Source organism: Barbatula barbatula (genome assembly GCF_947034865.1).
Source record: "Barbatula barbatula genome assembly, chromosome: 21".
NCBI classification, from domain to species: domain Eukaryota; kingdom Metazoa; phylum Chordata; class Actinopteri; order Cypriniformes; family Nemacheilidae; genus Barbatula; species Barbatula barbatula.
This window is the reverse complement of record NC_136784.1, coordinates 3599857-3622942: the sequence shown is the minus strand read 5'-3', so window position 1 is coordinate 3622942 and position 23086 is coordinate 3599857. Positions and strand designations below refer to the sequence as shown.

The 23086-nt window shown below is 40.7% G+C and overlaps 1 protein-coding gene across 1 annotated transcript; it reads right to left on the bottom strand.

Annotated features, from left to right (window-relative positions):
• Positions 1 to 895: 895 nt before the first annotated feature.
• On the bottom strand, positions 896 to 22357 carry LOC306909941 (nuclear GTPase SLIP-GC-like). Its single transcript, XM_079484093.1, has 24 exons — positions 22308 to 22357; positions 17205 to 17328; positions 16527 to 16732; positions 16408 to 16441; positions 14604 to 14797; positions 14450 to 14504; positions 14225 to 14292; positions 13986 to 14045; positions 13415 to 13523; positions 13112 to 13334; positions 12852 to 13028; positions 12489 to 12683; positions 12228 to 12406; positions 12079 to 12121; positions 5404 to 5487; positions 4741 to 4831; positions 4502 to 4635; positions 4236 to 4403; positions 3995 to 4158; positions 3396 to 3528; positions 2938 to 3046; positions 2651 to 2784; positions 2427 to 2511; positions 896 to 2295 (listed from the first exon to the last, which is right to left on the bottom strand). Exons 2-24 carry the CDS (start codon positions 17285 to 17287, stop codon positions 2246 to 2248), a joined length of 2778 nt encoding a protein of 925 aa, XP_079340219.1. The 5' UTR covers positions 17288 to 17328; positions 22308 to 22357; the 3' UTR covers positions 896 to 2245.
• Positions 22358 to 23086: the final 729 nt, after the last annotated feature.

Below are 23086 nucleotides of genomic sequence, written 5' to 3'. Positions count from 1 at the left end.
TGAAAAGCGAATTCTGTTAAAGACGATATCTTGCTTGGCATTGAACTTTGAGCTTCATAAAATTATGACATTATTTATGCTCTAACAGCAACATTACACACTAACTAAAGTTTGAAAATTGGCATCACAGGGAACGGCACCTTTAAACAGATCAGATTTGTCTGGTTTTCTCAGCAGACTTGCATGCATGATCGACCGATATGATCAGCTCTATGCTATCGTGTATCTGAACAGGAGGACACTCACATGCAACCGCTCGTGTGACACTGATGCAAAATGAAGTATTTCATGTGTTTTTAACAATGTCTGGATCATCCCCCATCTAGTGCACTATGCGTCATTAACCATGTAGGTGCGAACAAGGGGCAGATATGATGCACCGCTTCAGCAGCTCTGCTAGTAAAGGGGCAGGACTCTTTGGATTCTAAAGCGAATTTGATTGGACAAGAACTTTGACGAGAGGCTGAAGTGTAGCGTGATGTCATGACATTTCTAGATTTTTTGTGTACACTTGCTAGACTGTCAGTTTTGAAAGCTTGAAAATCATCAAAATGCTAATTTTGTCAGCGCTTAGGAACATTTAAGTATATTGATGTCGTTAAGGCAAACTTATTTTTGATAACCGCACCAGTCTGAACTAAAGTAAAACTATCTGCCCGTCGTCTTTCCGGGGCCCTCTGACCCATGTCTGTGTGCTACAATATCATCATGATAGTTTTCTAAAGTATGCCGTCATTGGTGTGAAGTGCTTTCATCTTGGCTGGAGGTAACGTTAGTTAAATGTGTGACGGGGGTGAACGCAGACAAAACCTTTTACAGTGGATGGGAAAGGGTCTTGTATCACTACCGCATCATATTATGTATTTATAACAAAGAATGGCAAAGATGCAGATGTCATGTTAATATTTTTTATTATTATTGCAGAGAAATGAAACATAAGAATAAGCATACATCACATTAATATCAACCACAAAATATTTCTTATTATTAGATGCTGAAATTACATTCAAATAATTTCCATTTCTTTTTTAAGAAGACAGAGAAGACAAAATTAGAATTTGTGAATGTGAAATTTGCTTAAGAAATATTTTTTATTAATAACAAAACATATATTTTCATTTGTGGGGTCATGATTCCCAAATATAATGTTTTTCACTGAGAAGCCTGGCAAACTGACATGCCAAAAACAAGTGTACCACAGTTCCTTCGGACCTCGAACAAAAAGATCATGTTAGCTCAATGTCAGATTTACATCTATGAATAAACTTCTTTACAGGGTAGAACCTGTGTATGAGCTAGATGTCATGTTAATGCACACACCTTGTGCTCTGCTTGTGACTGAACTGAAGAAAGAGCTTTAAAGAGGACTAAACCGATCTCAGATTTTGGTACATACAGTATTACATAACTACTCACAATATTTTAGAGGGGCTAAGCTAGAACTTAAGAGGGGTTTTAGCTCCCCTAAAAAGGGCCTAGAAACACCCCTGCCCATATCTAGTAAAGACATTATAGCGTCCGACATAAACAACCGTAATAAAGAATAAGAATAAAAAAGATATGATAAAAGAATTTAAGGTTAGAACATATATAATGGCATGAATGATAAATGAAATTAAATTATCTAATGTGAAATAAATGAATTCATCACAAATGTTTGTGCTCTCTGAATTCAACACTAATGATTTTACTCTCAAGTCAGAATTTCTCTTGTAATATAAACAGACAATTCAATGCACGGTTGCATGAAAACCTTTAGGTTACCAATAAAGGAGTCTTGAGGTTTCACTACATATGAACCCTTAATTGCTAAAGTTCCCTTAAATTCTGTTGCTACCAACTGCTAAAATTAATTAATATTAATATTCTTATGTAAAAATATTTAGGAAACATAAAAGCTGCCATAAGTTTCAATCATGTTCATTGAGGTTCATTAACCAAACACATTTTTAGAGAGAGAAATTCTCTCTTGGAGACGGATTGATTGATTCATGTGATGACACTCAATTAAGTTTCATTTATATAGTAAAATGCTTTGTTAACTAGCTATCATTCTTAGCGGAAGATTAAGTTATTTATGAAAGCAAATCATGTCTGTGATTACTACTAAATGTTTAAGAAGAAATGGTGTTTAATGCATTAGTGACAGTTTGCATTTTAGGTATAGTAGTGACATATTTTCAGCTTTGCTATTTGGGCTGAGGTCAATGGGCTAGTTTTGAGGTCATTGGGCTCCTGCTTGTCCTCAAACTGCTGCTGATAGTTTCTCGAGCTCTTGAATCTCTCTGGAGAAATCTAGACAAAACACATGAACAATTTCAGCTTGAAACATTTGAATATTTGTGGTCGATTTGATTAATCAACTATTCAAAATAATTTGTCAATCATTTATTAAAATAGATTTTTATTAAAATATTGTCTCTTACCCAAGAGGTTGAATTTGCTGATTTGTGAAAGCGAGTGCCTCACTGAACTCTCCAGCTCTGATCTAAGAGTTTTCATTATATGCAGCTGTTTGTGCACAAGATAGTTAGGAAGGAACTTGATTTAGAGCTTATTTCAAGAACATGATCATAACTTTTATCAATCAAACTCGTAACCAAAACCAGTATTTGTGACATTCATTATTCTTAAGTGTGGCAAAAAATACCTTCAAGTTATTTAACATCTCAAGCATTTCTACTTTTGCCTCTTTGAACATTCGACGTTTTAACTCCTCAATTGTTTCCATTATTGCATTCTCCATCCTCTGCATGGATCCTTGTCCTTTTTTCTTTGCAGCTTCTGTAGAAAACAACATTTCATATTAATTTGTGTTCTTTTACACAAAGATAAATCAGAAAATTATAAATGAAATACTTTCTTGTTTGGCATTTAATATGAACTACTTTTATAAAAACTGTGTCTATGTTTATGTGGATATTAATGGTGGTTTACTCTCGTAGCCCGGAGCCATTTTTGTCTTAATGGCTTTATAGATTGTTGAGTAGATTTCTTTTTTCTTCTCTACAATGTCTCTGCTGAGTGACGCCTTCAGTTTGGTTTCCTGTTAAGAGTTCAAAGTAATAGTGTTTAAACAACACAAATATACCCAAAACTTTCTCCAGCTTTTTCAAATAAGCTTTGGCCCCTTATATCACAGACCAAAATCTTATTCGACTCGATTAAAGTCTTTGATTAAACTATATTCTTGTTATACTAGCTGCTGAGATTCATCTATATAAACACCTGTTAAGAAACTTTGTTGTGCTGATTATAAACTTTACTTTCTTTGAAAAGACAGAAACCTGTTCTCTAGTGTATTTTCTTTATTAGGATCATTTTCCTCAAAATAAGAATTACCAGTCTGTGTTTGGACAAATAAAAGAACAGCCACACTGGACAACAGAGCTCACCTGTGTTTGGATGAAGATGTGAATAGGATGTAGCATTGGAGATGATGGAGATGTTGGCAAGAAACACTGGATGATGCTGAACTTGTCAAGCTGGTCCTGTACTGATTTCTCTGTTTTGTCATTGTCATCAACACTAGAGTCAAGAAAATGTAGCAAAACAGTCCAAATTAATTTTAGGTCACATGCATGTTTTTTCAAGGCCTTTGTACATCAGAGGCTTAGTCAGAAATTATTGTTAAACTTCAGCTGTTTACTATTTAAGGGATGATGTAATGAAATATTTTATTACCTAATTTTTAACAAATGCAGACCTTCTGTAAATTTACTTTTAGTATTAAGGCAATAGCTACACTAAATATATATGAGACAAATATGCATAGTAATTTGTAAATATAATATCATATTCAAAATACATTAGTATTTAATTTACAAGTCATATACTGTGAAATAAGACCTGAAAGTCTCAATAAAGGATTCATCATGTTTTTTATATTAATAATAATATAATAATTTTTATTTAAATAAATGGAGCCAACATTGGTAAATTGTATTGAAAACATTTCTTAACTAATGAGAGAAATAGAAAGAGAGGAACTTACGGAAACATCAACACAAACTCCTTATTAATGCTGTCGTACATGTGTTTGGACAAACACTTGTTCAAATCTAAAGGTTCATTCTTATTTCTTGGCCAGTAGAATCCTCCTCTTACACACATGGCTCGAAATATTCTGTGAAATCCTCTGTCAGATTCTGGCCGAACCTGAAGAAAAAATGACATGAATAAAACAATTACGACTGCAAAAAGCAAAAAAAAAACTGCAACTACACACAACCTACAGATGATAACTTGTCTTGTGTCGTCTTAACACACGATCTCACTGATTCTTCAACACCCTTTGAGAGACATTGCTTCAGATTTTCATAAAGATCTTCAAAATGATCATCCAGCATCTTCAGTTCCTTCTCTAGGTTTGTCTGCAGGTCCTTGAGGATTCTGTCTTTTGTCTTAATAAACACACAATTATACAAATATGTGAATTACAGCATAATTGAATGGTATCTGTTTAAATACATTTGCATAAATTATTATGAGAAATTCATACGTTTTTATCTTTATCCAGTTGGACACTTTGGATCAAGGACAGAATTCCTTTTGCTTCATTGATATAATCTCTGGTCAGTTTGTGGTTGGTGCTCTTGTTGAGGTTTACGAGGATATCCATCAGTTTTGGTATCTCTACAAGATCAAATTAAACTGTATTTTATTATTTAAGTATTAGAAATGTTTCAGCATAATAAAACATCACACTTTCACTTTTCTTTGCATGATAGGTTTCAGTACCTGTTTCAAGAGGCTTCAGATGTGATTTTGGATCAAAGAATGCTCTGGAGCTTACAGTGAATACATCAGTGATGAATCTTTCCTTTGATTCCTGCATATTACAAATTATAAAATACATATTATATAATTTCCTTAAAACTATAAAACCTACCAATAGATGCTAACTTTCATCACAAAATAAAATACACCACTCTTCCATCAAAACCCAGGAAACACACAGATCAATATAAAACTCGGTTACAAATGTCAGAAAATACAGAGTATTTAACCATGAAAGTATAAGCCAATCACATATAATCACTTCATATGAGATATAATAAATAAAAAAGGTAGAATTGTTTTGATGTTAAGTTGAGTGTATCAATAGGGAATTGTGAATCAAACAGAAATCTGAGAAAAAAGCTATTTTTAGCACCAGCATTGAAAAGATTTTAGCTAGAAGTAAGAAACTAAAGATAAGAAGCCAATGCAAAATGAGCCAAGACAGAAAATGTGGCACCTGTGAAAGCAAACATATCTAAAGAATCGATCCAACAGCGTGTTTATCAGACCACCGCAATTTTGTTCCTTTGTTATTTTTAAAGACGTTTCAAAATTATTTAGATTATTTAAACATTTCCACAAGTAACTATATATAGCAATGCTGTAATGTTATATACTTACCGCACTTTTAGAACTTTTCAATTTTAGTTTTATTGTTTTCTTCGCAAGGTCATTTCTATGAAGTATGCAATTTGTGTTCAGATCCTAAACAAAGATCAAAACATTAGAGATTGTAGTAAAATATGTAGAGGAATTGGATGTATAATATGAATACAAATTATATTATAAATGTATTAATTTATTATTAATTGGACATCATTTGATTTTCTAACTGTTCACCCAAAAAAATAAGTGAAACAAAAATAATTGGGAAAGAACAATCTATGACAGAATGAGAATCATAAATAAACTTAACACATTTACATTTACATAAATTCATTTGGCAGACGCTTTTATCCAAAGCGACTTACAAATAGTTCCCTTTCTGTCGGTCTCTCGACGTTGTGTCGACAGAATGGGGTTTGACTTGAGAACCTACCTTCTCTGACTGACTGAACAGGCCAATGAAAATTGGCGAATGAAATTTGCATGCCGGACTCCGCCCCCGGATATCCGGGTATAAAAGGGAGCCGGCGTGCCGCATTCATTCACCTTTTGTTCTTCGGAGCCTTCGCATCCTGATGCTGACGACTTCGCAGATACTCTCTACGTGTTGCTGGTCTTACGACGTGGTGCAGCGGACTGTCCCTTTTCCTGTGACTTCCCCTGGGCGTCTCGGCAACTTCCAAAGCGTCTCTCTAAAGAGCGTGCCCTTTTCAGGGCTTAGTGTTTCTTCAGCGCGGCATGTCCCGCTGTGGTCGTGGGTGCGGCGCACTCATCGAGGAAGGGGACGGACACGATGTCTGCCTCGGGTGTCTGGGACCCCAGCACGCTGAGGCAGCATTTGTGGATACATCTTGCCCGCATTGCGGGCAGATGGTGATTCAGACGTTGCGGTCACTGGTAGCTGTGTTCTTGCGAGAATCAGCCGCCACCTCGAGTGCTTCCCGTTCTGCGGCAGCAGCGGCATCAGCCCTGCCGTCCGCTTCGGCGAGCTCTAAGGGTGATCGGGGAATTACCGTGAGCCTCAATCCGTCAGCCACCGGCTCGCGGACCGTTCACGCCCCGCCTCGCTCGTCTGACCGTCCCGGAAAAGGCGGTACGCCGCCTTGTTCCTCCGTCACGTACTCGGACACGGGGCGTGACGACGATGAGATGTCGCTCGCAGCATCGGAGGGCGACCTCCTGGCATCCGACCTCGACGATTCCTTGGAGCTTCCTCCCCCGGGGGGTCGAGCTCAGGATGAAGCGGACGTCGAGATGTCAGCCATGCTTTCCCGGGCCGCCACCAGTATTGGGCTGCAGTGCACCGCACCGCCTCTTCCCCAGGGCTCGCGGTTGGATACGTGGTATCTTGGGGCCGGCCGTGACTCTAAGCCACGGTCGGCACCGGTACCATTCTTCCCGGAAGTGCATGAGGAGCTCAGTCGGACCTGGAACGCCCCCTTTTCGGCGCGTGCACGTCAGACTAGCTCGGTCGCCCTGACTTCCCTCGATGACGGGGCAGCTAAGGGCTATGTCGACATCCCTCAGGTGGAACGTGCAGTGGCGGTGCACCTGTGCCGGCAGACAGCTGCCACCTGGAGGGATCGACCAAGGCTCCCTTCCAAGGCTTGTGAGTTTTCGGCATCGCTGGTGTCGAAGGCTTACAACGCTGCGGGTCAAGCTGCCTCGGCTCTTCACGCCATGGCCATCAGGCCAAGGTGTTGAAGGAGTTGCACGAGGGAAAGTCCGACCCGGGGCTAATGCAGGAGCTCCGCACTGCCACTGACCGCGCTCTTCGGGCGACGAAGGTGACGGCGCGAGCCCTGGGTCGTACGATGTCCACACTGGTGGTCCAGGAGATACACCTTTGGCTGAACCTTGCGCAGATGCGGGACGCTGAGAAGGTTCGCTTTCTCGACGCTCCCATCGCGCAGGGTGGGCTGTTTGGTGATACGGTCGAGGGCAGCAGCTCTCGACTGTACAGAAGCAGACGGAGGCGATCCTGCCCCGCCGCGACCCGGCCGCCTATCATCCGTCGAGGTCCCGCGCGGCGTCTGCTTCCCAGCAGCCCCGCCCCTCTCAGACTCCGGCTCCAGTGCCCCCTGCACAGACGGCCCCCCGGGGAAGGATGTCGAAGAGGCGAGCACCATCCCGTCACCAACCTCCGCGGAAGCAGAAGTGTTCTGACGGGGTGAACCCAGGGAGATCGAGTTCACCGGGCCCGACCCAAGCAACTACATCGCTAGAGGGTCGGACTGGGACGGTGCCTGCCCCGTCCCAGCAACAACCAGCCGGGCCCCTTTCAGGGCCTGGTGCCCACATTCTCACAGAAAGAGCTTTCTCTCTCCCTGGGGCTTTCTCACAGCCGCTCTCACCCTCCGCATGACGGTGCTCGGCAACCCCACGTTGTGTTCCGGCGAGACACACGGTTGGGTGTAACTCTCAGTGGCCACCAGCACCCTCAGTTAGACGGTGCGGTGTGCCGCGATATCGCCCGACAGGCACCTCGGCAGAGCCGCTCTCCTCCCCGGGGTCCCCCCCCCACGACGAGGGAGCCGTACTGCCAGCCATCGAACCACCCCCCACGGGGGCAATGAATCAGATCGAACCTCTGGTCCCCCTGTCTCGGTACCTGGGAGCCTGGTTGGCTCTTCCCAGACCAGCGCGGTGGCTAGAGCGAACGATCCGTCTCGGCTATGCGATTCAGTTCGCCAAGCGCCCACCCAAGTTTCGGGGCATCCTCTTCAGGTAGATGCTCCCGTGCTTCGGGCCGAGGTCGCTACCCTTCTGGCGAGGGGGACGATCGAGCTCGTCCCTCTGGCCGAGATGTACCCCGGGTTTTACAGCCTGTATTTCATTGTCCCCAAGAAAAGTGGCGGGCTGCGCCCCATCTTGGACCTGCGTACCCTGAACAAGCACCTACACAAGCTGCCGTTCAGGATGCTAACGCAGAAGCGCATTCTGACGTCCGTCAGGCGTCAGGATTGGTTCATGGCGATCGACCTGAAGGACGCGTACTTCCATGTGTCCATCCTCCCTCGTCACCGGCCGTGCCTACGGTTCGCTTTCGAGGGACAGGCATATCAGTAGCGCGTCCTCCCATTTGGTCTGTCCCTGTCTCCTCGAGTCTTTACGAAGGTCGTGGAGGCCTCCCTCACTCCCCTCAGGGAGCAGGGGGTGCGCATACTCAACTATCTCGACGACTGGCTCATCTTGGCGCACTCGCGAGATCTGTTGTGTACACACAGGGACCTGGTGCTCCGGCACCTAGACCATTTGGGGTTACAGGTCAACCGAGAGAAGAGCAAGCTCTCCCCTGTGCAGAGCATCCTCTTCCTCGGTATGGAACTCGACTCTGTCTCCATGTCTGCACGTCTTTCTTCCGAGCGTGCCCAGTCGGTGCTGACCTGCCTGAGGAACTTCAGGCAGCAGCCAGCGGTCCCACTGAAACTTTTTCAGAGGCTCCTGGGACACATGGCGTCCTCGGCGGGGGTGGTCCCCCTCGGGTTGATGCACATGAGACCGCTACAGCACTGGCTACAGAGCAGAGTTCCTTGGAGTGCGTGGCACACCGGCAACAGGCGCGTCGCGATCACGCCCTTCTGCCGGCGCACCCTAACCCCATGGTCTTCAATGACCTTTCTGCGGACAGGGGTCCCTCTTGGGCAGGTTTCGAGGCGCGTCGTGGTGACGACAGACGCCTCCCTGCAGGGTTGGGGTGCTGTGTGCAACGGGCACGCAGTGTCGGGTCTCTGGACGGGCCCCCGCCTGCGCTGGCATATTAATCGCCTAGAGTTGTTGGCGGTGCTGCTTGCACTGAGAAGGTTCCTTCCCCTCGTGCAGGACAAGCACGTGCTGGTCCGGTCGGACAGCACGACTGCCGTGGCATATATCAACCGACAGGGTGGTATTCGTTCACGGCAGCTATCGCAACTCGCCCGACGCCTCCTCCTGTGGAGCCAGCAGGTGACGAAGTCTCTGTTAGCCACTCACATCCCGGGCGACCTGAACCAGACAGCCGATGCGCTCTCTCGTCAGTCGACGCCCCGCGGAGAGTGGCGGCTCCACCCCCGCGCAGTCCAGCTCATTTGGGTGCAGTTCGGGCAGGCACAGGTGGACCTGTTCGCCTCCCTGGACACCACCCATTGCCCGCTTTGGTACTCCCTGACCGAGGCCCCCCTCGGCACGGATGCCTTGGCGCACAGCTGGCCGCGGGACAAGCGGAAGTATGCCTTCCCCCCAGTGAGCCTCATTGCACACGTCTTGTGCAAAGTCGGGGAAGAGGAGCATCAAGGGCAACTAGTTGCGCCTTACTGGCCCAACCGGACTTGGTTCTCGGAGCTAATGCTCCTGACGACAACTCCCCCCTGGCCGATTCCCCTGACGAAGGACCTTCTTTCTGAGGGGAAGGGCGCGTTATGGCATCCGAGACCAGACCTCTGGAACCTCCATGTCTGGCTCCTGGACGGGACGAGGAGATCCTGAGTGGTCTACCCCCAGCGGTGGTGGAAACCATTACTCAGGCTAGGGCCCTAGCCACGAGGCGGTTATACGCATTGAAGTGGCGCCTCTTCTCGTCCTGGTGTTCTTCTCGTGGAGAAGACCCACGGATATGCTCGATCGGGAGCGTGCTGTCCTTCCTGCAGTCGAGACTCGAGAGCAATCTCTCCCCTTCCACGCTGAAGGTGTATGTAGCCGCTATTGCCGCTCATCACGAACCAGTTAGTGGGAAGTCTCTGGGACAGCACGACCTGGTCATTAGGTTCCTGAGGGGCGCGAGGAGGCTGAATCCAGCCCGTCCGCGCTCCGTTCCCTCTTGGGACCTCAATGTGGTCCTGGCGGGCCTCCAGAGGCCCCCCTTCGAGCCCCTCGGAAATGCCGCTCTTTCTCATCTTTCGATGAAGACGGCTCTCCTAGTGGCGCTCGCTTCCATCAAGAGGGTAGGGGACCTACAAGCATTTTTCGTGGCCACGGATTGCCTAGAGTTCGGGCCTGGTCAATCTCACGTTATCCTGAGACCCCGGCCTGGCTACGTGCCCGAAGTTCCCACCACTCCCTGCAGGCGCTCCCTTCTGGGGAGGAAGACCCAACCCCTTCCGTGTTGTGTCCAGTGCGCGCGCTGCGCCTCTGCTTGGACCGCACGCAGAGCTTCAGGAGCTCTGAGCAGCTGTTTGTCTGTTTTGGGAGGTCAGCACAAGGGGAGGGCTGTCTCCAAACAGAGGTTGGCGCACTGGATCGTGGACGCCATCAATGGCTTACCGATCACAGGATCTCCCGTGCCCGCTTGCAGTGAGGGCACACTCCACCAGGGGTGTGGCCTCCTCGTGGGTACTGGCTCAGAGCGCCCCTCTGGCAGACGTATGTAGAGCTGCGGGTTGGGCTACGCCCAGCACCTTCGCGAGGTTCTACAGCCTCCGCGTGGAACCGGTATCAGCCAGAGTCTTACGAAGCACCGCCAGGTAAGTCCGGCAGCCGGTGGGCGTACGCCTGCGATAGCGCCCCTCCCTAGGTGAGATGCGGCGCTATCTAGCCTCCCCTCTTCCCCCCACGTGGGTGAAGAGTAGGCATTCCATCCATCACTAAGCACTCCTCGGCGGCGGGCCCGGCGGAGCGGTCCTGCCTCCCTTGGCCTGTTTCTGAGCTCTAGCAGTGACTCAAACAAGGCCTAGTGCTCCACACGTAGTAACCCCCCCACAGGGAGGTTCCGTCTGTTGTCTTCTCATGAATGGCTCTCAATCGATGGCCCATGACCTCTCCCAGGTGTACTTCACCTGCTCGCGACACCCTCTCGTGTCTACATGTCTCCCACGTGCTCTCCCCTATCCGGTGAGACCGTGTGTGAATCTCCACTAAAGCTCCTCCCTGCGGTAGGAAGTGGTCTCCGTAGCGCGTTCCCTCAGGGGGGAATGACGCTTCCCAGTGGCCCTTACGGTGCCGGGCGGCTTCTCGCTGTTAGGAGAACTAGGCCGCCGTCCATGACGGCCGGTGGAAGGGGCTCCCATCTTTTTAGGAAAGCTCTGGACTCCTTCCCTTCCACTGGAAGGTTGCAATTCATGCTAAGCGCTCACGTCTGACACGCCCAGGCCAGTCAGCATCGCTTCGCGAGGAATTGTGACGCGGCACAGCGCTGTGGCGTTTTCCGAGGAACCCCATTCTGTCGACACAACGACAAGAGACCGACAGAAAGGGAACGTCTCGGTTACATATGTAACCTCCGTTCCCTGATGGAGGGAACGAGACGTTGTGTCCTTCATGCCACAACGCTGGCCGCCCGCTGCAGCAGTCGGGGCAAGATCCTCAGGCTCCTCAGCACAAAAGGTGAATGAATGCGGCACGCCGGCTCCCTTTTATACCCGGATATCCGGGGGCGGAGTCCGGCATGCAAATTTAATTCGCCAATTTTCATTGGCCTGTTCAAGTCAGTCAGAGAAGGTAGGTTCTCAAGTCAAACCCCATTCTGTCGACACAACGTCTCGTTCCCTCCATCAGGGAACGGAGGTTACATACGTAACCGAGACGTTTTCTACAGTGACACATTACTGCAGAGCAATCAGGGGTAAGGTGCCTTGCTCAAGGACACTTCAGTCATGACCTGCTGGCATTGAGATTTGAACCAGCAACCTTCTGATCACAAGCCCAACGATCTAACCCCCAGGGCACAACTGAAAGCATGTACTGTAATAATAGAGAAAATAAGCTGTAGTCATTTACCAAACCGTCTCCTGTAATCTGGGCATCGGTAAGCCTTGTAGATCTGAACAGAAATTAGTAAAAAAGACAAGTCAATGTTTTATAACAATGGTTTCATTAGTTCAGTTTGCAAAGATGCAGTACAATAACATGGAGCTTCTCATTCTCACTCGAGGTATTCTTCTGGTTCCATGTCATCAGTTTTAGTGCAGATGAAGTTTATGTGTTTGCATTCTCCTCCAGGTCCCAAGTCTTCAATGCAGTGCTCTAATATTCCCCAAGGGTCTCTGTCTGTATTCGCTCGCTTGATGTCACTTACAATCCACACAGAGGAGCACTCTCTTATTTTCTAAAAATAAATAAACGGAGTAAAACGATACACTGCACTGTTATTAACTATATTTATTGCAAAAAGTGACAGTAGTGTTTACAGTTTTCCAGAGGTCATCTCTGATCTTGTCACAGTCTCCAGTCCCAGGAAGATCAATGAGGACAATGTGCTCCAAGAGTTCACGATTGTTTGGGATTTTGATGGTCACACACTTAACAAGCGGCCAGAAACAACCACCGGGATTTGATACATTGTGTCCTATGTAAGGTTTAACAGCTCTGGCAAACTCGGTGAGCTGTTAAGAAAGTCAAAAATTTATTTTAGTTAATAAGAACGCATACAAAATGTAATATCACTTAAAGCTCTCATAATCAAAAGCAAGTGGTTTATAAAGACAGAAGTAGGGGAAGGTGTACTCAGTTATTTTCATTTTAATCATGAAATATATCTCTTTGTAACATACATCACTGTTTGAAATTATCTTCTTTCTGGTAGACAAAATATTGATAATTTCAGTATATTTGTCATCTCTCTTGAGCTCCTCTAATGTTTTCTCTTCTGCCTCAGCTCCAAACAGGGCAGTGATCCTCTGTTCAGAGAGGTTTTCCTCAACTGATAGAGAAAACTCCACATCCCATTCCTGCCACAGCACACATCACAAATACTTTATTTCAGTTTGAATTTCTTAATATAAGACAAATCGTTTTATATCAACGAACAAACCTCTTTAGAAATGAAATCAATCTCTGCTATGTAGTTGGAGTCATTCAGGTTTGCCTCCACTTGTGTCATAACAGATGTACATGCACCAAAACTACCAGATGGCAGTAAAGCCTTTTCTTTCAGTACTGCGTTTAATAAAGAGCTTTTCCCATCTCCTGTCCTTCCAAAAATCCCAATGGTTTCCTTCTTTCTGGTGTCTTCATTCATCTTTGAAATGGCATCTCTGTACATCATAAAAGAAGCCATATATTAGAAAACTTTTGTCAAAGTTACAAAGGAAGCATAAATATTTGAAACACTTACAGAATGTGAGTTTTTATTACGGTAATGCTGGAGTCTGTTTCCAGGATGGCCTGAACTTTTTCTTTAATTTCGTCTATGATCTGCTTTGCTTTCTTCTTTTGATCCGTATCTATGTTCCATTAAGGGTAGTGTTTTAATAGAAAATAATCTTTATGCACAGATACTTTCTTACAGTAGCATACATTGATGGAGGTGAGAAAGGACGCTAATGTTTGGTCGACTAATTGTATCCATTGAGGGGATAAAAGTGTTGAAAATGAAAAGTGACAAAAACAACAAAAGTAATAAATACAGCACAAGACAGAAAACAAGCAAATATGAACTAAGGTAAATAAATGACAAATACAATTTAAATTAATGATCAACAGAAAGTGAGCCACCCAGATTCAACTACTCACCCCCTACCTGTATGACCTCTAAACAGGGAAAGGTCATGTAAATACCTAGATGTGCCCACGTGATGTGCCAACTAACCAGAAGTGACTACATTTCTAATACGAAATAAATTGAACATACTCCACCTTATTCTGTTGTTCTGTACAGTAAAGTATCAAATTCAAAATGTACTTGCCTGCGGTTAGCAGTGGCTGCATTGTAATATCTGGTGACTTCTCACGTTTTCTTTTAACACCTGTTCAAGTATGTTTAATCATCAATACACTTTTAAAAACCTCCAACACAATTTTTATTTTAAACAAACCAGAAGATCTGCACTCTGGTCAAAGAAAAATATATTTACACTTCAGACGTTAAAAAGGATTCAACTCAGGATTCATTTACTTGATTCTTAGAGAAAATCTGTTATCTCACCAAAGGTTTGAGTCAAACATGATGTCTGCGGTGGCGATGGATTGTTTGTTTTTAGTTCTTCAAAAGACCTAAGAGAGGTAGAGGGCCTAAATATATATATATATATATATATATATAGATACATATTTGTAAATTATACAATTATAAGATTTAAAGCAATTGTATGCAAGAAACATACTGTAATAAACATGATAAACTTAAAGAATCCAAATGTTTATTACTTACCGTTCCATATGCTCACTAATTGCTTTTTGTTTCTCTTTAGCCTGCTGATAGGAGGCTGCAAGATACGTATACAAGTATATTATTTGAGTACTTTATTGAAAATAAAACCTATCTTACAAAGTTGAATATTAATGTTCAGAATTTACACCGTTACCATATTCTCCATGAAGATCCACATTTAATAGCTGCCAAGGACTTCTTCTCTTGGCAGGTTCAAGTCTGTTTTTTACAGCTTCTACGCACTTCTCTGGTGTCTTGAATGGAGGCCAGTAACATTGTGTCTTTAACCAGTTCGCTGGTATCACTGTCAGCTCATTTGATTCTAGCAGGGTAACGACTGCATACATACTGTGTGAATAACAGAAAGAATATATCTTGACTCATTTCTAGTTTTACATCAGTGAACAATATATTATTACACAATCATGTAAAACATGAAAGATAAGTTAATGTATGATAATGTTTCTAATATGTTTCTGTTCTAGAAAATAAACTCTTTTATTTATTTAAAAAAGTATACACAGGAATGAGAAGCTGCGTTGATTTAGTGATATGTACACTCAAGTTTTGTTTTGTACAAACTGAATTATTTATCGCATTAAGAATGTCTGCCCTTAAGAATAAAGGCCACAATGCAGCCAATACAAAATATATACTACTTTGTTCTTATAATGTAGAAACAAATGTACTGTATGTGTTTTTCAGACATAATCTAGCCAAAAATGTGTATTTGGTTTGGGTGGTTTGAAACAGAATACCAGTGCAAATTTCAGTAAATCCTAATAAACACCTAAAAGCTTGTTTGCAATATACGCAAGAGGCACATGGAGATTAAACCCCAAAAGAATTGATTCCTCGACTTTTAATGTCCCTAAAGTCTACTCAAATTCTACAAATTGACTCTTGTCGACTCCTTTTTTGCTCGGTAATATTTAATGTTGCCATTGACTTAAATCGGTTAAATTGTCTTTGTGATGTCCAAAGCAACAAAAAATATTTTAAAAACACTCACGTTAAGTGAAAAGTCGTACCTCCACTCTCTCTGTGCGCGTTTACATCTGATTCAAAACACTGCGGTTATCAGAGCATGAGCGATGCCTTCTGGTTCTCTCACAATAGGACACGCAATATTTCCTGTTCATTCTTCACCTTCAATCCAATCACATTAAATTCTCAAATTCTTATTAAAAACTCTCCTATATTTCGTCCCTATTTAAGCTTTTATTTCTCTAAACAACTGTTAAGATTTTGTAGGTTGCTTTGAATGAAATGTGAGTCTGTGCACATAACTGGACACTAATCAACTTTGTGGAAACAAATTCTCAAGCATTTTATCCACCTTGAAAGCGTAAAAAATCAGCAACAGCCAGGAAGTCACAAATCATATATTAAGTTCTTGTTGCTGGGTTATTATTATAGCATATATTGTTGTTTTTAACATAAGTTATTTGTTTTAATACTTTATATTGTTTATTGTCCAACACAGAAGTTACGTTAAGAGTTACATAAAGAAAAGTACACAAGGTAGGCTCAGTCTTTTCTCCTTTTTTTAAAGTGTTTAAAAGGGTGTATATAGACCAAGGGTGACTATATTAATGAATTCTTAAACGAAAATTGAAATAAAAAATGTTTTAGGCTTGTTTAGGGAACATTTACGGAGCCTTAATACAAAACAATGAATCGCAAACGAAACGAAATGTCTTATCTTTAACATAAGTCTGTACGGTTAGACCACATCGGATAAGGATCAGAAAGCGGTAACTAGCAAAGAACTCTCTGTGATGGTGTGCTCGCATGTGTATTTGCTAGAGACTTTGGAGTTTGGTTGCCAGTCAAAAATTCCCAAGCTTGTGAACCGTTTCAGTCCGCCTAAATCTTTGACAGTAGTGGTCCTGACAGAACTTCTTTTTAAACCCAGAATGGTCTTGATGATACTGTTGCCTGTAAGGTACACTTACCCATCTTGTTTATTTACAGCCTCCTCAAAAGAGTCTGCAGAAAGACAGTAAAATATTGTGTTATGTTACGAATCATAAAACATGAACGAGTTCAATGTATAATTTTAAAACAGTGTTACCATATTCTTCACGAAGGAATATATTTAACATCTCCCATGGTTTTCCTGCTGTTGAAGGGTCAAGCCTGTCTCTAACAGCTTCCATTATCTTCTCTGGTGATCTGAATGGGGGCCAGTGACATTGCGTCTTGTCTGTGTTTAACCATTTTGATGGAATTACCATCATTTCATTTGCCTCTTCCAAGGTAACAAGAGCAAAATTCGGTCTAGTAATAAAAACAAAATTAATTTCTTTAGATGACTACAAACTCCAGATTTGCATTTGTTTTCTGTTTTACAGACTACATTGACATTTGTAATGATTTCAGTCAAAAACATTTATTCTCTGAAATAACAAATCTTTAATAGGCTCATATTAGAAGAACATTTAGCCCTGTTGTGCACACTGACAGCAAAAGCACCTAATATCATTTTCAAGTCTATGATAGATTATAGTATTCAAACTGCACCTAAGATTCATGACCTTGTGCACACTAAACTCAATGTAAAAAATATCTTATTAGCACTGTCTTTTATAGTACAGGCTTTTATGAAGTCATTACACATTTGACATTTCAACTTACTTAAAATTTGTGGACATGTATCATGATATCATCATAATATAAAAGACACCCATAAGACTAAACTACTGTAATCTTTTGTCAAGACTCATTTTTATGACACTTGTTTAATTCTCACCGATTTCCAACACTGTTGTCATCTTCATCACCCACTTCACTCATCTTACAGTCATCCGAACCCTCAACGTTACTGGAGAACATTATGAAGTCTTAATGAAGCCCAGAAGCATGTCACTGAAAGACTGCTGCCACATTTCATATAAGGGAAGAACAGGGAAGTCAATCTTAGTGTATTTGGAAATAAGAAAAAAATTAAATACTTTCATTCTAAATATTTGTAAAACAAACATGTTTAACGGTGACGAACAGCATTGATTTATTGAAATGTGCTACATGTGCACGTACCCGCTGCACTGTCTAATGCACGCGTGCTACACTGGTAAATTTATTCCATCTTCAAACAGACCAATTTTTTCGTACCACGTACGACATGTAGCGCAGTCCTGTTGAAATATATTTCGATACGATACATATTGCAATACAATGCAATCTTCCATATTCCAATCAAATCAATCATCCATATAGTTTCTATACCTCATTTGGTTATAACAGCTGTCTTATTGTGCACTATATAAAGAAGTTTCTTCCATATAGTTTCTATACCTCATTTGGTTATAACAGCTGTCTTATTGTGCACTATATAAAGAAGTTTCTTCCATATAGTTTCTATACCTTATTTGGTTATAACAGGTGTCTTATTGTGCAGTATATAAAGACGTTTCTTCCATATAGTTTCTATACCTTATTTGGTTATAACAGGTGTCTTATTGTGCAGTATATAAAGACGTTTCTTCCATATCGTTTCTATACCTTATTTGGTTATAACAGGTGTCTTATTGTGCAGTATATAAAGACGTTTCTTCCATATCGTTTCTATACCTTATTTGGTTATAACAGGTGTCTTATTGTGCACTATATAAAGACGTTTCTTCCATATCGTTTCTATACCTTATTTGGTTATAACAGGTGTCTTATTGTGCAGTATATAAAAACGTTTCTTCCATATAGTTTCTATACCTTATTTGCTATAACAGCTGTCTTATTGTGCACTATTTAAAGACCTTTCTTCCATATAGTTTCTATACCTTATTTGCTATAACAGCTGTCTTATTGTGCACTGTATAAAGAAGTTTCTTCCATATAGTTTCTTTACCTTATTTGGTTATAACAGGTGTCTTATTGTGCACTATATAAAGAAGTTTCTTCCATATAGTTTCTATACCTTATTTGCTATAACAGCTGTCTTATTGTGCACTATATAAAGACGTTTCTTCCATATCGTTTCTATACCTTATTTGCTATAACAGCTGTCTTATTGTGCACTATTTAAAGACCTTTCTTCCATATAGTTTCTATACCTTATTTGCTATAACAGCTGTCTTATTGTGCACTATATAAAGACGTTTCTTCCATATAGTTTCTATACCTTATTTGCTATAACAGCTGTCTTATTGTGCACTATATAAAGACGTTTCTTCCATATAGTTTCTATACCTTATTTGCTATAACAGCTGTCTTATTGTGCACTGTATAAAGAAGTTTCTTCCATATAGTTTCTTTACCTTATTTGGTTATAACAGGTGTCTTATTGTGCACTATATAAAGAAGTTTCTTCCATATAGTTTCTATACCTTATTTGCTATAACAGCTGTCTTATTGTGCACTATATAAAGACGTTTCTTCCATATCGTTTCTATACCTTATTTGCTATAACAGCTGTCTTATTGTGCACTATATAAAGATGTTTCTTCCATATAGTTTCTTTACCTTATTTGGTTATAACAGGTGTCTTATTGTGCACTATATAAAGAACTTTCTTCCATATAGTTTCTATACCTTATTTGCTATAACAGCTGTCTTATTGTGCAGTATATAAAGACGTTTCTTCCATATAGTTTCTATACCTTATTTACTATAACAGCTGTCTTATTGTGCAGTATATAAAGACGTTTCTTCCATATCGTTTCTATACCTTATTTGGTTATAACAGGTGTCTTATTGTGCAGTATATAAAGACGTTTCTTCCATATAGTTTCTATACCTTATTTGGTTATAACAGGTGTCTTATTGTGCAGTATATAAAGACGTTTCTTCCATATAGTTTCTATACCTTATTTACTATAACAGCTGTCTTATTGTGCAGTATATAAAGACGTTTCTTCCATATCGTTTCTATACCTTATTTGGTTATAACAGCTGTCTTATTGTGCACTATATAAAGACGTTTCTTCCATATAGTTTCTTTACCTTATTTGGTTATAACAGCTGTCTTATTGTGCAGTATATAAAGACGTTTCTTCCATATAGTTTCTATACCTTATTTGCTATAACAGCTGTCTTATTGTGCAGTATATAAAGACGTTTCTTCCATATCGTTTCTATACCTTATTTACTATAACAGCTGTCTTATTGTGCAGTATATAAAGACGTTTCTTCCATATCGTTTCTATACCTTATTTGGTTATAACAGCTGTCTTATTGTGCAGTATATAAAGACGTTTCTTCCATATAGTTTCTTTACCTTATTTGGTTATAACAGCTGTCTTATTGTGCAGTATATAAAGACGTTTCTTCCATATCGTTTCTATACCTTATTTACTATAACAGCTGTCTTATTGTGCAGTATATAAAGACGTTTCTTCCATATCGTTTCTATACCTTATTTGGTTATAACAGCTGTCTTATTGTGCAGTATATAAAGACGTTTCTTCCATATAGTTTCTTTACCTTATTTGGTTATAACAGCTGTCTTATTGTGCAGTATATAAAGACGTTTCTTCCATATAGTTTCTATACCTTATTTGCTATAACAGCTGTCTTATTGTGCAGTATATAAAGACGTTTCTTCCATATCGTTTCTATACCTTATTTGGTTTTAACAGGTGTCTTATTGTGCAGTATTTAAAGACGTTTCTTCCATATAGTTTCTATACCTTATTTGGTTATAACAGCTGTCTTATTGTGCACTATATAAAGACGTTTCTTCCATATAGTTTCTTTACCTTATTTGGTTTTAACAGGTGTCTTATTGTGCAGTATTTAAAGACGTTTCTTCCATATAGTTTCTATACCTTATTTGCTATAACAGCTGTCTTATTGTGCACTATATAAAGACGTTTCTTCCATATAGTTTCTATACCTTATTTGGTTATAACAGGTGTCTTATTGTGCACTATATATAGACGTTTCTTCCATATAGTTTCTATACCTTATTTGGTTATAACAGCTGTCTTATTGTGCACTATATATAGACGTTTCTTCCATATAGTTTCTATACCTTATTTGCTATAACAGCTGTCTTATTGTGCACTATATAAAGACGTTTCTTCCATATCGTTTCTATACCTTATTTGGTTTTAACAGGTGTCTTATTGTGCACTTTTTAAAGACGTTTCTTCCATATAGTTTCTATACCTTATTTGGTTATAACAGGTGTCTTATTATGCAGTATATAAAGACGTTTCTTCCATATAGTTTCTATACCTTATTTGGTTATAACAGGTGTCTTATTATGCAGTATATAAAGACGTTTCTTCCATATAGTTTCTATACCTTATTTGGTTATAACAGGTGTCTTATTGTGCAGTATATAAAGACGTTTCTTCCATATAGTTTCTATACCTTATTTGGTTTTAACAGGTGTCTTATTGTGCAGTATATAAAGACGTTTCTTCCATATAGTTTCTATACCTTATTTGGTTATAACAGCTGTCTTATTGTGCAGTATATAAAGACGTTTCTTCCATATAGTTTCTATACCTTATTTGGTTATAACAGGTGTCTTATTGTGCACTATATAAAGACGTTTCTTCCATATAGTTTCTATACCTTATTTGGTTATAACAGGTGTCTTATTGTGCAGTATATAAAGACGTTTCTTCCATATAGTTTCTATACCTTATTTGGTTATAACAGGTGTCTTATTATGCAGTATATAAAGACGTTTCTTCCATATAGTTTCTATACCTTATTTGGTTATAACAGGTGTCTTATTGTGCACTATATAAAGACGTTTCTTCCATATAGTTTCTATACCTTATTTGGTTATAACAGGTGTCTTATTGTGCAGTATATAAAGACGTTTCTTCCATATAGTTTCTATACCTTATTTGGTTATAACAGGTGTCTTATTGTGCAGTATATAAAGACGTTTCTTCCATATAGTTTCTATACCTTATTTGGTTATAACAGGTGTCTTATTATGCAGTATATAAAGACGTTTCTTCCATATCGTTTCTATACCTTATTTGGTTATAACAGGTGTCTTATTGTGCAGTATATAAAGACGTTTCTTCCATATAGTTTCTATACCTTATTTGCTATAACAGCTGTCTTATTGTGCACTATATAAAGACGTTTCTTCCATATAGTATGATCCAAAACACAGAAAGTGTAAATGAACTTTAGTGTTCGAAAGGAACCTGAACTTTTACAGATAGCATTACACTTTGGATTGCCTTTTCGGAGACAGAATATTGATTTACTCGTAGTTATCGTTGACCAGGGAGCACGAGGATAGTTTCACTTTCGCTTTCGCACCTTTATAGTGTGATAACGTTACCCGCAGCAACATCTTCATTGACCGTCGAGTAAAACAACTCTGTGTCTTTGCTCCATATCGCGGATCCGTGAAATCGCAATGAACGCGTTAACATGCGCACTAAACACGTATCAATAAAACCAAAGCTCATCCACGCGTCGCCTCACCTCAGGAAGCTGGAGCGCATGGTTGTATGTATATTACATAAAACGTGATTTTAAATGTATCTATATATAGCAGAGGTTGGACTATCGATACACTCGCGGACAAAAATATTCTGATAGTTTGATGTATTGATATTTGTGCACAGACCTAGTTTGACGCCTGCCTGCGGGACACAGATATATATGTAATGGATTAAGATTTAAATAGCATCGCTCGTCGTAACTAAACGACGAAATATTCAATTGAATTTTATTTATATAGCGCTTTTCACAATTTGCATTGTTCCAAAACTTTACAGGGGAAAATAAGAAAAACACAAAAAAAGTAAAACACATTAATACTTTAACTGTAACTAATATCTAGCTAAAACTAAACATAACACTACTGTCAATTTCAACTGGTACATTTAACCGTTTATGACTTGTAAAAAGTGTAAAGTGATGAAAGGAAACCTACCTATCTCGGGTTGACGTATGACGTGGAATTTGGCGGGAAGAATAGGTTGTACCCGGAAATGGTACCAGCCAATCAGACAAAGGACAGGAGAGTATCAATAATACTTGTTAATGCATTATTAAGACTTCTCTTTTCAAACGGATTGATGTTATATTATAATACGTATTAATATATATGTATATATTAGTGTACATATATTATGTTAGTGTAAATATAACATTAATAATATTCATTGCCTGTTTATATGTTTTGTATGTCCATCTAGAGAACGAATGTATCAGTTTAAAGACATTATAGAGTGAGCCCTTCAGTTACAATGCAGGAATCTCAAGACAGAGTCACAAACATCAGTCTGCATAGAGAACTCTCTCTGTTCTCTGCATTATTTTCTTATTCGCCTACTTTTGGTGTAAACTGTGAACACAGCATATACAGGTGCCGCATAGGCCTATGTTTTGCTATATGAAAGAGATCAAACTGTGTACCAGGCAATCTCATACTTGTGTTAGTAGAAAAGAAGTTCAGCATTTGTCAAGTGAGAAAGCAGAAATGTGACATACGAAATATACATGAACCTCTTATATATTTGCATATCTTGCAGCCGCCTATCAGCAGGCAAAAGAATGGTGACTTCTTAAAAATAAAGGTTCCTTAAAGATCAGGTTGTAAGGTTTCATAAAGAACCCTTGCCTTTCACAGATGAAAGATTTGCCTCTTTAATCAATCATTCAAGTCACTGCCTAAACACATAAACAAATGCCTTGACAAAAGCATTAAGA